This window comes from Pelophylax lessonae (genome assembly GCF_965119305.1).
Source record: "Pelophylax lessonae genome assembly, chromosome: 11".
NCBI classification, from domain to species: Eukaryota; Metazoa; Chordata; class Amphibia; order Anura; family Ranidae; genus Pelophylax; species Pelophylax lessonae.
In genome coordinates this window covers 167,349,812-167,366,078 of record NC_138778.1, presented here as the reverse complement: position 1 = coordinate 167,366,078, position 16,267 = coordinate 167,349,812, and the positions used below count along the sequence as shown (strand labels likewise).

General features: G+C 48.1%; 1 protein-coding gene across 1 annotated transcript in view; it reads right to left on the bottom strand.

Moving 5' to 3' along the window:
- Positions 1–16,267, bottom strand: part of LOC309567068 (NXPE family member 1-like) — a gene marked incomplete at both ends in the record, with an annotated part of 48,048 nt that overhangs the window by 24,574 nt on the left and 7,207 nt on the right. Inside the window, one exon of the mRNA XM_082272390.1 lies at positions 13,176–13,237. Coding sequence (XP_082128516.1) covers positions 13,176–13,237 — 62 coding nt within the window. The remainder of the gene's footprint in view (positions 1–13,175; positions 13,238–16,267) is intronic.

Genomic DNA, 16,267 nt, shown 5'->3' with positions numbered 1-16,267 from the left:
CCTTTTACATCAGCCCCCCCCCATCAGAATTCCCCATTACATCGGTGCCCCCATTAGAGCCCCCACCCCCTTACATCAGAGTCCTCCTTACATTATTGTAGCACCCTCCTAGACAGGTGCTAGGTAAAGCATTTGTTTTGCTCTGTCTGCTTATCAGGGGAGCCTGATCTTTTAGTTAGGCCTGCTCTCTGTGCTCAGTGTGCATTAATTTGTCCCCACTGCATCCAATAGGGAGGCATGTTGAACAGTGGAAGAAACCTGGCCAATAATGCACAGGTTTTTGTGGGAGTCCCAGTGGGAGGGCACCACTGCAGTGCATCCTGGGATTGACCTGAAAAGCCGATAGCTCATGAGGCAGGCTGGTCTTTGGTGGAAAGCAGAGTCCCAGGAGGAGGGCGACTGCTGTCTCTACTTCTGTATGCTGAGGAAAGTGGTCACAGGCAGTCGGCCTGGTGAGCCAGGTGTGGAGCTGAGCCATAAAGGTCCTGGAGAAACTGATAGTGGAGCTAAAGGCAGAGATACATGGAAAAAACAGTGTCCATGAGTACCAGGGGCTGTAACACTCCTGCGTTTTTAGTATAGGCTGGATTTGCAGCTGCAAAATCTCCACTCAGTAGTCATGTAGAGATGTGTTGAATACCAGATCCAACTCTCCAGGACTCATCACTGTGGGCCTGTCAGCTTCAACATACAGATATATACACACTCAATGAGATGTTCCTGGAGTGATAGGATGTATATGATAGTATGAAGGTGATGTGCTGAAGGGACAGGTGTGAACAGTGACAAGGATGGTAATCACTTGATAGGTTTGTATAGGAGAGTTCAAGATGGTATTTAGGAATGCAGATAGGTTAGTATCGAGTATGCTAACAGGTGGTGAGGACAGCAGATGACAAATACAGGATAGACTAACCCAGTGCAAGGATAGATAGTAGTAGACAGGAGAGCTAGCAATCTATGCAGCAGTGCAGATGATAGATGGTAGTAGGCTCAAGAGCTAGCAATCTATGTAACAGTGCAGATGATAGGATAGTATGGATAGGTAGTAACAGTCCTTAATGTGCATAGGTAGATAGTGCAATAAGGTTATGGAGGGTTCCCCTGCGGGGTACTTATCACTTGTAATGTTAGTAGTTTAGAGAGGTCCAGTAGATAAGGAATGATCCGGTAGCGAGATACAGGGATCAGTAGCGAGGTTCCGGTCTGCTCCAGGTAAAGGGAATAGCTGGAGGTTCCGATTGAGAGACAGGCTTGAAAGCATGTGGATAACAAGGCAGGTTGAACGAACAATGTGAGTGAGACCGCCGGCGGTTGAAATAGCCGCTCTGCGGCGCTCAGCAGTGACATCATCGTTCTTGAAGGTATATGCGTACCACCTGAAGAGAAAGGTGGGACGCATTACAGAGAAAGTGGTGATTAAGGGTACCGGAGGTACCAGAATCTTACAGTACCCCCCCCCCCCTTAAGGCCGGCTCCGGAAGGCCTATAGGACAGGTTTCTCTGGGTGTTTCGAGTGAAAGTTCCGTATAAGTCTAGGCGCATGAATATCAGAGGTATCTAGCCAGGTGTCGTCTTGGGGTCCATAGTTCTTCCATCTTATGAGATACTGAAGTCTTCCTCTATGGATGCGAGAATCCAAAATTTCCTTGATCTCATACTCTTCTCCGCCTTCAACTTGTATTGAGGTGGAGGCAAGATGGTAGGCCTTATTCCTTGGTTAGGAACATGGGGCTTCAGTAGCGACACATGAAAGATGGGATGGATCTTGAGATCTGCTGGTAGGGTGAGCTGTACTGCAGCTTTTCCGATAAGTTTTTTAATTGGGAAGGGTCCCAAAAATAAAGGTCCAAGCTTCTTGCTAGGGATTTTTAATCTTAAGTTCTTTGTCGATAGCCAAACAAGGTCCCCAATAGCATACTGAGGAGAAGGTCGTAGTACTTTTTTTGCTGACTGTGAGCGTGTGATATAGTGGTATTGAGTAAACCCAAAGAGTCTTTTATTTGGGTAAGGTAATCCGAGGCTACTGGGTTACTCGATGGCAGGATGCGTGGTGGAAGAAGAGTGGGATGAAACCCATAGTTCAAGTAGAACGGACTTTGCTTCGTAGTACTGTGGGTTGCGTTGTTGTAAGCAAATTCTGCTAGAGGAAGGAGATCCACCCAATCATCCTGCAAGTATGATGTGTAGCAACGTAGATATTGCTCAATGCACTGGTTGACTCTTTCAGTCTGTCCGTTAGTCTGAGGATGGTAGGGAGAAGTGAGCTTTCGCTCAATGCGTAAAATTTGACAAAGTGCTTGCCAAAATTTAGAGATGAATTGTGAACCACGGTCGGACAAAAGAGTTTTTGGAATTCCATGCAACTTAAACACATGTTTCATCAGTAGTTCCACTGTTTGTTTAGATGAAGGTAGTCTACGGATAGCAATGAAATGTGCCATCTTTGTCAAGTGGTCCACTGACACTAGGATGGTATTAAATCCTTTAGAGCAGGGGTGGGGAACCTCCGGCCCGCGGGCCGCATGCGGCCCGCACGATCGTTTTGTCCGCCCCCCCGTGCCGCTGTGTCAGAAGGAGCCAATGGCTCAGTTCTGACACTGTGAATCTCCGAAAAGGCTGGACCCGAGGCACAGAGCAGTGCGCCTCGAGCCCGCCCATTTGTGTGACAATAGCGAATGAAAATTCGCTACTGTCTCACAGATCCTCCTCCTCCTCGGCCAATGCCATTGGCCGAGGAGGAGGTGGGACGCGGGAGGACTCGAAGAGACGCGGGGACTGAAGAGGAAGCCGCCGCTAAAACAGGTAAGTGAAGTGCACTGGGGCTTGGTACGCTGTTCAGGCTGTGGGCACTCCGCATTGAAAGGGGGCAGGCTGTGGGCACTCCGCATTGAAAGGGGGCACACTCTGGGCACTCCACATTGAAAGGGGGCACGCTCTGGGCACTCCACATTGAAAGGGGGCATGCTCTGGGCACTCCACATTGAAAGGGGGCACGCTCTGGGCACTCCACATTGAAAGGGGGCGCGCTGTGGGCACTCCGCATTGAAAGGGGGCACGCTGTGGGCACTCCGCATTGAAAGGGGGCACGCTGTGGGCACTCCGCATTGAAAGGGGGCAGGCTGTGGGCACTCCGCATTGAAAGGGGGCACGCTGTGGGCACTCCATATTGAAAGGGGGCACGCTCTGGGCACTCCACATTGAAAGGGGCACGCTGTGGGCACTCCACATTGAAAGGGGGCACGCTCTGGGCACTCCACATTGAAAGGGGGCACGCTGTGGGCACTCCGCATTGAAAGGGGGCACGCTCTGGGCACTCCACATTGAAAGGGGGCACTCTGTGGGCACTCCGCACTGAAAGGGGGCACGCTGTGGTCACTCCCCATTGAAAGGGGGCACACTGTGGTCACTCCGCATTGAAAGGGGGCACGCTCTGGGCACTCCGCATTGAAAGGGGGCACGCTGTGGGCACTCTGCATTGAAAGGGGGCACGCTGTGGGCACTCCGCATTGAAAGGGGGCACGCTATGGGCACTCCGCATTGAAAGGGGGCACGCTGTGGGCACTCCGCATTGAAAGGGGGCACGCTGTGGGCACTCCGCATTGAAAGGGGGCAGGCTGTGGGCACTCCGCATTGAAAGGGGGCGCGCTTTGGGCACTCCGCATTGAAAGGGGGCGCGCTGTGGGCACTCCGCATTGAAAGGGGGCACGCTGTGGTCACTCCCCATTGAAAGGGGGCACACTGTGGGCACTCCGCATTGAAAGGGGGCACGCTCTGGGCACTCCGCATTGAAAGGGGGCACGCCGTGGACACTCTGCATTGAAAGGGGGCACGCTCTGGGCACTCCACATTGAAAGGGGGCACGCTCTGGGCACTCCACATTGAAAGGGGGCACGCTGTGGGCACTCCGCATTGAAAGGGGGCACGCTGTGGGCACTCCGCATTGAAAGGGGGCACGCTGTGGGCACTCTGCATTGAAAGGGGGCACACTGTGGGCACTCCGCATTGAAAGGGGGCACTCTGTGGGCACTCCGCACTGAAAGGGGGCACGCTGTGGTCACTCCCCATTGAAAGGGGGCACACTGTGGGCACTCCGCATTGAAAGGGGGCACGCTCTGGGCACTCCGCATTGAAAGGGGGCACGCTGTGGGCACTCTGCATTGAAAGGGGGCACGCTGTGGGCACTCCGCATTGAAAGGGGGCACGCTGTGGGCACTCCGCATTGAAAGGGGGCACGCTGTGGGCACTCCGCATTGAAAGGGGGCACGCTATGGGCACTCCGCATTGAAAGGGGGCGCGCTTTGGGCACTCCGCATTGAAAGGGGGCGCGCTGTGGGCACTCCGCATTGAAAGGGGGCACGCTGTGGGCACTCCGCATTGAAAGGGGGCGCGCTGTGGGCACTCCACATTGAAAGGGGGCGCGCTGTGGGCACTCCGCATTGAAAGGGGGCATGCTGTGGGCACTCCGCATTGAAAGGGGGCACGCTGTGGGCACTCTGCATTGAAAGGGGGCACGCTGTGGGCACTCCGCATTGAAAGGGGGCAGGCTGGGGGCACTCCGCATTGAAAGGGGGCACGCTCTGGGCACTCCGCATTGAAAGGGGGCACGCTCTGGGCACTCCGCATTGAAAGGGGGCACGCTCTGGGCACTCCGCATTGAAAGGGGGCATGCTGTGGGCACTCCGCACTGAAAGGGGGCACGCTCAGGGCACTCCGCATTGAAAGGGGGCACTGTGTGGGCAGTCCACATTGAAAGGGGGCACGCTGTAGGCACTCCACATTGAAAGGGGGCACGCTGTGGGCACTCCGCAATGAAAGGGGGCATGCTGTGGGCACTTCGCATTGAAAGGGGGCACGCTGTGGGCACTCCGCATTGAAAGGGGGCACGCTGTAGGCACTCCGCATTGAAAGGGGGCACGCTGTGGGCACTCCGCAATGAAAGGGGGCACGCTGTGGGCACTCCGCATTGAAAGGGGGCATGCTGTGGTCACTCTGCATTGAAAGGGGGTACGCTGTGGTCACTCTGCATTGAAAGGGGGGCACGCTGTGGTCAGTCTGCATTGAAAGGGGGGCACGCTGTGGTCAGTCTGCATTGAAAGGGGGGCACGCTGTGGTCAGTCTGCATTGAAAGGGGGGCACGCTGTGGTCAGTCTGCATTGAAAGGGGGGCACGCTGTGGTCAGTCTGCATTGAAAGGGGGCACACTATACCTTGATTACTGAAGGCCCCTTTCACGCTTTTGTGACCTCAAAGTCACGCAATTTTTTACAGCGTTTTTTGCCGCAAAGCAATGCCTATTACATTTATGCATACATTTTGTACGGCCCCCGAATGATGTTACAAAAATCCAAATGGCCCTTGGTAGAAAAAAGGTTCCCCACGCCTGCTTTAGAGGGTGGTAGTTCTACTATGAAATCTAAGGACACAACTTGCCATGGAACCTGGGGTATTGGTAGACTACAAAGTAGTCCAGATGGTTTTGTAGTGTCAATTTTGGACCTTGCACAGATGTCACATGAAGAAACAAATTTTTGTACAGACGTCTTCATATCAGGCCACCAAAACTGCCTGGTGAGCAAATTAAAGGTTTTCGTTATAGCCATATGTCCTGCCATGGGCACATCATGCGATAACTCCAAGATCTTGGTGCGCATAGTAGGGGGTATGTAGAGTTTGTCATTGTAATAGAGGAAGCCTTCTGCATCAGTACTTAGTTGTGGTGGAGGTGAATCCATTCTTATACTGTGCAAAATCTCTTCCTTCAAGGAACGGACAACACCAATAATGCGTTCATAGGGTATTATGGGAATGGAAGGGATTTCGGCGCAGTTATCTTCGGTTAATCGTGATAGCGCATCCGCTTTTTTATTTTTGTCTGCAGGCGTGTAGGTCACTAGGAAATTAAATCTTAAAAAGAATAATGACCATCGTACATGCCGGTGGGAGAGAGTCTTGTTAGTCTGGAGGTATTGAAGGTTTTTATGATCTGTATATATGAGTATTGGTAACTGGGTACCTTCGAGCAGATGTCGCCAATTCTCCAGTGCCAGTTTTATGGCAAGCAACTCCTTTTCACCCACTGGGTAATTCACCTCTGGGCTGCTTAGTGATTTTGAAAAGAAAGCAACTGGGTGGAGTGATGAAGTGTTTGTTGGTCGTTGGGAGAGAACTGCTCCTACTGCCATATTTGACGCATCTACCTCTAGAATATATTGGAGGGATGGGTCTGGATGGCGTAGTATGGGAGCAGAAGTAAAGCTTGATTTTAACAAGCAGAAAGCTTGATTTGCTTCTTCTGACCATTTGAATGGTTTTTTTTATACTTGTCAGTTGTGTGAGAGGTCTCACAATAGCGGAAAAGTTCTTGATGAACTTCCTATAGAAGTTCGAGAATCCAAGGAATCGCTGTAGGGCCTTACGAGTTGTTGGTATAGGCCAGTCTAGAATACAGGATATCTTACTCATATCCATCTTAATTCCAGTTTTGGATATGAAGTATCCTAGAAATAATATTTCTTCTTTATGAAATAGACATTTTTTTAATTTCACATATAGTCTGTGTGAGAGCAGTCTGGACAACACAAGTCTTACATGTTTTATGTGTTCAGGCATAGATCGAGAATAAATAAGTATATCGTCTAGGTATACTACAACACAGACATCAAGTAAGTCTCTAAAGATGTCGTTTATGAATCTTTGGAAAGCTGCGGGAGCATTACATAGCCCGAATGGCATCACAAGGTATTCGAATAGTCCATATCTGGTTCTGAATGCTGTTTTCCACTCATCCCCGTCACGGATTCGGATTAGGTTGTATGCCCCTTTCAGGTCTAATTTGGTGAAATAAGTAGCCCCACGCACCTGTTCAATAAGTTCAGGGATGAGCGGCAAAGGATAACGATCCTTTATCGTAATTGTGTTTAATTGCCTATAATCGATAATAGGCCTGAGACTGGAATCCTTATTGCGGACAAAGAAAAGTCCTGCAGCAGTGGAAGAAGTAGAGGGTCTAATGATCCCTTTTGTCAAATTCTCATCCAAGTATTCCTTGAGATGAGAAAGTTCATCCTGTGAAAGGGGATAAACATGACCGAAAGGCAATTTTCTGTTAGGGAGTAGATCGATAGTGCAATCGTAATCCCTATGGGGAGGCAACACTTGAGCATTTTTCTCAAGGAACACTTCGGACAGATCCTGATAGCATAGTGGTGCAATTTCATCTGACACCACAGACAGAATCTTCCCATAAGATGGGAGGTTACACGTATTCTCACAATAGTGAGAAGGGAAAACCAAAGTCCGTTTTTTCCAATCTATGATTGGTTGGTGTGTGTGTAACCAGGGAAGTCCCAAAATAATAGGAAAATGGGGTGAGGATAGTATGTCAAAGGTGATGGTCTCCACATGTGATTCGTTGGTAGTGGCAAGGAGTGCCTGTGTCTGGTTGGTGATTGGACCAGAAGACAGTGGAATACCATTAATGAAACTAACAGAAACAGGCTTAGATTTTGAAATAATAGGTATTTTATTTAAGGTAACAAAGCGTGTATCAATATAGTTTCCACAAGATCCAGTGTCGACCATAGCCTTGGTGGTGATCCTAGTTTGGTGCCACTGTAATATTAAATGAACAAAAAGATAGGGGTTAGAAAAGGAAGTCGTTAATCCTCCCAGCAAGACATGTGAACACTCACCCTCTTTTTTGCGGACAAGGGGACAGGTGCTTATCAAATGATCCGAGGATGCGCAGTACATGCAGAGATTTCTGGATGTTCTTCTAGCTCGTTCAGTAGTCGTTAAAGGTGGGCGTATGGTTCCTACATCCATGGGAGTAGGGTCAACGGCCGAAATCTGAGAAGGACTAGACAATGGCATTCCCATCTTTTCAGCCCTTCTTTCTTGCAGTCGTCTGTCGATGTTGATACTAAGTTGTATCAAGGCCTCCAAGGTGCCAGGTAAATCCGCTCGGGCGAGCTCGTCTTTAACAGCTTCCGATAACCCGAGTCTGAATTGAGTTCGCAAAGATGTGTCATTCCACCCTGAATCAAGGGTCCATCTTTTGAACTCAGATACAAAGTCTTCTACAGGTCTCCTTCCTTGTTTTAAGGCCCTCAACTGAATATCAGCAGTACTCTGCCTATTGGGGTCATCGTATAAACTAGCGAGTACCGCTAGGAATAAGGAATAGGTGTTGAGAATCTGATCATTATTCTCAAAGAGAGAGTCTGCCCAGGCCCGTGGATCACCCGTCAAGTATGAAATAACGGTACAGACTTTTATTTGATCAGTGGGGTATGTACGAGGTTTTAACAAAAAAAGCAATTGACATGCGTTTTTGAATTCACAAAATTTTTTCCGATCACCTGTAAACACTAGAGGAGGGTTTATTTTAGGTTCAGGAGGCTGAACAGCAGTAAGCCGTGAGAGCTGGGTTACCTGCTGTGTCAGAGTCTGATTCTTTTCTTGTACGTCAGTCAGAGCAAGTATTAACGCTTTTACTTGTTGTGTTAATTGTGTCACTTGAGTGGGTAATTCTGCTGAATCCATTTTTAAGGTTCGTTCAATCTGTAACGCTCCTGCATTTTTAGTATAGGCTGGATTTGCAGCTGCAAAATCTCCACTCAGTAGTCATGTAGAGATGTGTTGAATACCAGATCCAACTCTCCAGGACTCATCACCGTGGGCCTGTCAGCTTCAACATACAGATATATACACACTCAATGAGATGTTCCTGGAGTGATAGGATGTATATGATAGTATGAAGGTGATGTGCTGAAGGGACAGGTGTGAACAGTGACAAGGATGGTAATCACTTGATAGGTTTGTATAGGAGAGTTCAAGATGGTATTTAGGAATGCAGATAGGTTAGTATCGAGTATGCTTACAGGTGGTGAGGACAGCAGATGACAAATACAGGATAGACTAACCCAGTGCAAGGATAGATAGTAGTAGACAGGAGAGCTAGCAATCTATGCAGCAGTGCAGATGATAGATGGTAGTAGGCTCAAGAGCTAGCAATCTATGTAACAGTGCAGATGATAGGATAGTATGGATAGGTAGTAACAGTCCTTAATGTGCATAGGTAGATAGTGCAATAAGGTTATGGAGGGTTCCCCTGCGGGGTACTTATCACTTGTAATGTTAGTAGTTTAGAGAGGTCCAGTAGATAAGGAATGATCCGGTAGCGAGATACAGGGATCAGTAGCGAGGTTCCGGTCTGCTCCAGGTAAAGGGAATAGCTGGAGGTTTCCGATCGAGAGACAGGCTTGAAAGCATGTGGATAACAAGGCAGGTTGAACGAACAATGTGAGTGAGACCGCCGGCGGTTGAAATAGCCGCTCTGCGGCGCTCAGCAGTGACATCATCGTTCTAAAAGGTATATGCGTACCACCTGAAGAGAAAGGTGGGACGCATTACAGAGAAAGTGGTGATTAAGGGTACCGGAGGTACCAGAATCTTACAGGGGCTTGCCTATGGGTCTGCTCAGGAAGGGGACCACTCCAGTGAGGTCAGTGGACAGAAGGTCAGCACACACAGTCAGTGAGAAAGGGGGTGGCAAGTAGAACCCTGAAGAGTAAGCAAAGAGGGTCAGCTAGCTCAGAGTGATAAGGCGCAGTTGGAGCCCTGGTACAAGTAAGAGGAGTGGATGCGTGCAAGCTGAGAGGCACGGTCCACTTTACAGTAACTTCAATGCAGGCTGAGCTAAGGGAGAGCGGCATCAGAAGGGTTATTGTACCACCCGGGAAAGCTTGTGCTGGAAAGTTCTGCCTGGCAGGAGGAGCCACCGCCAACCTGGAGATGTGGGCGGAGACGCTGCCCACACACAGCCAATCGAGAGCGGGAAGGAAAGTCTATAAGTTACTTCCACCTCCGCGTGTGGCTGTGGAGGAGCAAGATGGCGAGTACCAGAGTGGGATACAGGAGTGTGGATGGTGTCCCATTTGGGCCTGGTATGTCCTCAATGTCTGAATGTGACCAATGCATGTGCAAGCTTGGGCCAGTGCGAGCATTGCGACAATCTGCTGCTGCGGGCAGAGAGGAGTGAAGGTCGGCCCAAGAAGTTGAGTGTGACATAGGAGACTGGGGTCACTCATGCCTTGTTGGCTGCAGAGTTGGGGCCCCTCCTGGGCCATGGAAAAGGAATGCTGCGGTTCATGATGCAGCTGGAGACCATGCAGACTGACAGTGGTCCAGCATGCAAATGGAAGGAGGCCCGAATGTCTGATTCAGGATGCATGCAGGTAGTGCGGGCCGGGGAGTGGCCACCTGGTGCATTGGAAGACTGCAGCGGCAGAGACAAAGTCTGCTCTTACACAGGCAGAGGACAAAAGATGGCCAGCGGTGACTGGGGCTGCTAGTGTGAGTGTGAGCAGCGAGGAAGAGGCCGGGGTCATCCATGTGGTATCTCCTAGTTTTCAGAATCAATTTGGGTCCTTGGAGGAAGGACTAGATGTCTGGAAGTCTGAGGAGGAGACTGAATGGGACTGGGAGTCAGAAGAACAGAGCGGTCCAGCCAGTCTTGATGTGCCAGATGAGGAAACTAGGGATTCTGTGGTGTGAGGAGAGTGCGCCAGGAATCTGGGGTTCTGTGAGGCCTATGTCAATTGGGTCCCAGATCTAACCCCACCCAAGAACTATGCCTGGGCTCAGGATTAAAATGAGGCCTATGACTCCCTCATCAAAAGAGAAGAGACCCCATTTTCTCCAGCTGGGAGAGGAAACCGGAAGACTCGCCCCAGATTTTCCAGGATGCAATGGTGGATACAGAGGAAGGTGGCCTTGGAGTATGGGTATGGCTATCCCTACGCTCCATGGGAGGTCAGGCTTGAGTCCAAGGCCAAGAGAGAGTCCTGGTGTGATGAGGCCATATGGGACTTCCTCTTTGTCCCCAAACCACATCGGAACCAATCCAGGATGGATTTGTGGAAGACTTTTATGTCCGTCAAGACTCAGTGGAATCATGGGCGGTCCATCTACCTGGACCGAGTGGAGGTCCGCCGCCCAGATGGATCTGGCCAGGCTTGGTCAATCCGCATACAGAATAAGGATGGGAAAGTTGTTCCTATTCCCCATCCAGATTTCTACTGTTGAGAAGATCATTGTAAGTCAGGCTGGCTAGCCTATGTTATGAACTAAACAAGAAGAAGAGGAACATCGGATAAAGAAAAAGTTAAGTTCAGTTGTTGTCAGGGCTTATGCCCTCTTTCCATTACCCCTCTTGCTTTTATCCTTGCTGAAGGGGTCGGGAAACCACGGGACTCCACCAGTTGATGGGCCTACCCTCTCAGGAGAACTTTGAAAGCTCCATGTTGCTGCTCCAGAGACCCTTTGGGCCATCGGGCCGGGGTCACGAATTACAACTAGAAGTTTGTACCAAGTTCCAGAATAACTACTTTCGGCCAACAGGGCGGAACTGGCACTCTGGGAGTAGCTGCCCTGAAGAAGTGGGACAAGCTTCGGAAATCTTTTGGTGGGGGGGGTTCCCTGGTGCCAGGGGCCCCTGAAGAAATCTTTGTTTCCCGCAGGACTGTTGGGTTGCCCAGGCTCCAGCAACTACAACTAATTTTCCTGTGAGATGAAGAAAACTGATGCTGGGTGTCGTTTGGAAGAAGGACACTGCAGACATTAGCAACGGACTGTTATAGATAGTCATTGGCAGGGCTCAGGGTCGCCTTGAAGAGCGAGCTGAGCGCTGGGTCAAGACTACAGATGGAAGCTGATCATGTAGTCAGGGATGTTGGATGAGAAGGCTGCCCCCGTGGGGAGGATCTTCTCATCATCCTGAGTTAGGATTATGGTTATGCAAAGTATGTACCTATAAAGTGCCTAACCTTTTCTTTTTTTTTTTCAGGTTGTGTAGAGTTTTAGTGTCAGTTAGTTAGGATGCTATATCTACTCACCAGAGCAGAGTTTGCTTGGTTGGGGGGTGCATTGCCTAAAATGCACTCAAATTGTATCATATTGTACAGCAGAGAAATATATTTTTCCACTTAATTTATTATGTATATTTGTTCTTCCTTTTCCCCCTCTCCAAGTTGGTGGGATGCTCTTTGTTTTTTTTTTTTTTTGTAGGATTTTTTTAGGGGGCGGCTGCCCCAGAGCCAATGGGGACATGGCTCAATTTGGTGGGGGGTGGATGTAGCACCCTCCTAGACAGGTGCTAGGTAAAGCATTTGTTTTGCTGCGTCTGCTTATCAGGGGAGCCTGATCTTTTAGTTAGGCCTGCTCTCTGTGCTCAGTGTGCATTAGGTTGGTCTGAGAGAGTGTTCCCACTGCATCCAATAGGGAGGCCTGTTGGACAGGGGAGGAAGCCTGGCCAATGATGCACAGGCTTTTGTGGGACTGCCAATGGTAGGGCACCAACGCAGTGCATCCTGGGATTGAACTTAAAAGCCGAGAGCTCATGAGGCGGGGTGTCTTTGACAGGAAGCAGAGTCCCAGGAGGAGGGTGACGGCTGTCTCTCCTCATGTATGCTGAGGAAAGTGGTCACAGACAGTCGGCCTAGTGAGCCAGGTGTGGAGCTGAGCCGAAAAGGTCCTGGAGAAACTGACAGTGGAGCTGAATGCAGAGTTACCTGGGAAAAATAGTGTCCATGATTACCAGGGGGCTTGCCAAGGGGTCTGCCCAGGAAGAGGACCAATCCAGTTAGGCCAGTGGACAGAAGGTCAGCGCTCACAGTCAGTGAGAAAGGGGGTGCCAAGTAGAACCCTGAAGAGTAATCTACCAAGTAGTTCGCCTTTCAAATACTTCACTTCAGTGGCAGGGTGAAGCAGTGGCCTTGCCGCATTAAACATAGAAGTCCTCAAGATTGTGCATAGTTTACTAAGTTGGAGTATCCCACTCATCACTTCTCCCATCCCATCATACAATAAAAACAACAAAAACCAAGTCCCTTGGACTGTTTACTGACTGAGCCAAGAATCTAAAGTACTAAGGATTTACAAGTCGTTGCTATGGGTAACCCAGGAAAATCAGTTTTAAGCAGCTCCCATGGGAGTAGTGCTACATTATTGAACACATGCTCACCCTATTTAATAACGTACACTTTGAAAAGTGGACATTTACCCCCAAATGTCTGCTTGTATAGGTAAAAAGCTGGTCGCAGGCATTACATCTGACTGTACAATATCCTATCGATTTTCTAAGAATAAAAATATAAAAAAATGCAGACTTACTTGGACATTTTAAAACATCAATACTTCCAACTTGTTTGGGAATTTCCATGGCAATTCTGGACCTTTAATCATGAATAATGAAAAAACAAGAAATATAATAACTATTCCAATGGCACTGATATGCTTTCATTGTATGTACAGTATATACTGTATATAATGCCCCCCCCCCCCAAAAAAAAAAGGTTTATCTAAACCCAAAAATGAAAATACCTTATATTGCAGCTTACTGGTCCTTATATGGGGTAGCTGCCTTTGTTTTCTTTTAACATATTTCTTGTCCTAGGGCTGTACTGTATCTCTTGAGGAGCAGTGTTATCACCCTAGCCTTTACTTCTGATATGGACTACAAACATTTCTCTATATTCAACTGGTGATGAGAAGTCTCTTCAATGCACAGGATGTTATAAGCATAATGGATATTTGGCAGGATCAACATGTATAATCTGTATTTGCAGAAAATGCATTTAGCCTAAAAAAAGAAAATGAAGGCAGCCACCAGAGCTAAGGACTGGTAAGGTGCAATATATTACCTTTTTTGTCTTTGGATTTAGACACTGTAAAGGACAAGTTCAGTTAAAGATTAAGCCATAGTCGCCAAAGGCCTTGCATATGTCTGCCACTCACTGTTCCAAGACTTGTGCAGCTGCTAGTGTTGAGTTTCTTTTCTTCAACTGCCCTCCCTTCTCCCTGTCAGCGTGGGGCAAGTGCAGTACTTGGAGATGTGGAGTGACTTCCACTTGACTTCTGTTCTTCCAGCTCTGATCTTAGCACCAGCAGGCACCAAAGAGGAGAGGCGGGAGTATAGGCATGCAGCCTAACTTTGAGGTACTGCAAATTCATTTGACACCAATGTCCCTAGCTTGGGTACAGCGAGGGACGTGGTGGGCATGAGGGGTGTACCCCAACACAGTGCATATCTTCACTAAATCTGTGGGAGTATAATCGTTCACACTGCCACCAATGAAACTTGGGGAAAAAAGTAGGTTATAATTATGCAATGTAAATATAATCCCCCTTTCCACAGCTTCATTGGTGGTAAATTACACTGCTGCTGTCACCAATGAAGCTAGGTAGAGATGGGCCGAACGACCCCCTATTTGGTCTGCACCAGAAGTCTTGAACATCGAGAAAGTTTGGAGCAAATAACAAACCACATTTAAAGTCTATGGGACTGAACTGGAAAAATCAAAAGTGCCCATTTTGAGGGCTTAGATGCAAGTTATTGGGCATACCAATGGTATGGGAGTCAGGGTACTGCCCTTGAGGACATGTATCAATAAAAAAACGTTTGCAAAAAACATCATTTTTAAATGAGCAGTGATTTACTGATGCTTAAAGTAAAAGAATAAAAATGAAAAAATCCTTTAAATATAGTGCCTAGGGGTTTCCCTTAGTCTGCCTGTAAAATGGCACATCTGTACCATATATAGAACCTGCTGTAGCAAAAATGACATTTATAAAGGCAAGAAAATGACATTTTCCCTGCAAGCTTTCTTTATTTTATAAACAATGGCTTGGGAAGCCAGTTTGTATGATGAGGCCACATTTTAGTGCACAAGATTAGAGATTTTTTTGTTTAAATTCTGCTGTCTATTTTGCAGTCTTTGGAATAAAGTAACAGTAACATCGTAACTATAGAGGTAATATTGATGAATCAACTAATGGCTGTTCATCGTCAAGGGGCATTGTAGCTGACAATGTGTTCAAATAACTGATTCCTCTATGCCTGATGCTGGGGATATGGAAGGAATAGCTGTGGACAAGGAGGCAGCTCTGGCAGCTGCAGTGGACTGTGCACTAGTCTCTGCATAGATGATAGAGGATGAGGAGGATAAGGATGGTTTAGTAAGCCAGTCCACCACCTCCTCTGCATGCTGTGGCTGGATAACACAGGCAACATCACTAAACAGAGGAAATGGTGCCCTGCCTGAGGACGGACTATGTCCACCTTTGCCTGTGGACAAAGACGCTGCTGGCCCCCTCACAGTGCCATGGGAACGTCTGCCTCTCCTTGTTGGCCCTCCAGACATGATGGGGGGTGGCTTATAACCAAAATGTAATAGAGAAGGGGAAATGTGTACTTGGACGCACTTTAATCAATGGAAAGGTGTTTTTGGTGCACTTTAACTTGACTACTCACTACACAGACAAACTCCACCGACACACCACAATATACTGCAGTAAAACTGCACTGACGCAATTCAATATACTGCAGTAAAACTGCACTAACGCAATTCAATTCAATGCACTTTAAAGTGATTGTAAAGTCTCTTTTTTTTTTTTTTTTGAATAAAAATAACAAACATTATACTTGCCTGCTCTGTGCTGCTGGTTTTCCACAGAGCAGCCTGGATTCTCTCTTCTGGTCCCTCTTTGGCACTTGAGTCACAGCTCCCTGTGTCCATTCAGACACAGAGCCGTGACCCGGCCGCCCCCTCTCTCCTGATTGACTGAATTATTTTGATTAACAGCAGTGGGAGCCAATTACCCCACACTGCTGTCTCAGCCAGTGAGGGGAGTCCCTGGCAGCTTGGACACTCCTGCAACATCGCTGGATAAAGACAGGCTCAGGTAAGTATTGGGGGGGGGGGGGGGGCTGAAGGGGTCTTCTGCACATAGAAGGTTTTCTTAATCTTACTGAATAGAATGCATTAGGATAAAAAAAATCTTCTGCCTTTACAATCCCTTTAATATACTGCAGTAAAACTACACTAATGCACTTCAATGTACTGCTGTAAAAGTGCACTAAGGCACTTCAATATGCTGCAGTAAAAATGCACTAGCGCAATCCAATATACTGCAGTAAAACTGCACTAACGCACTTCAATATACTGCCATAAAAGTGCACTAAGGCACTTCAACATACTGCAGTAGAAGTGCACTAACACAATTCAATATACTGCAGTAAACCTGCACTAACACACTTCAATATACACAGTAAAAGAGCACTAACGCACTTCAATATACTGCAGTAAAAGAGCACTAACGCACTTCAATATACTGCAGTAAAAGTGTACTAGCGCAGTTCAATATACTGCAGTAAAAGTGTACTAACGCAGTTCAATATACTGCAGTAAAAGTGCACTAACGCA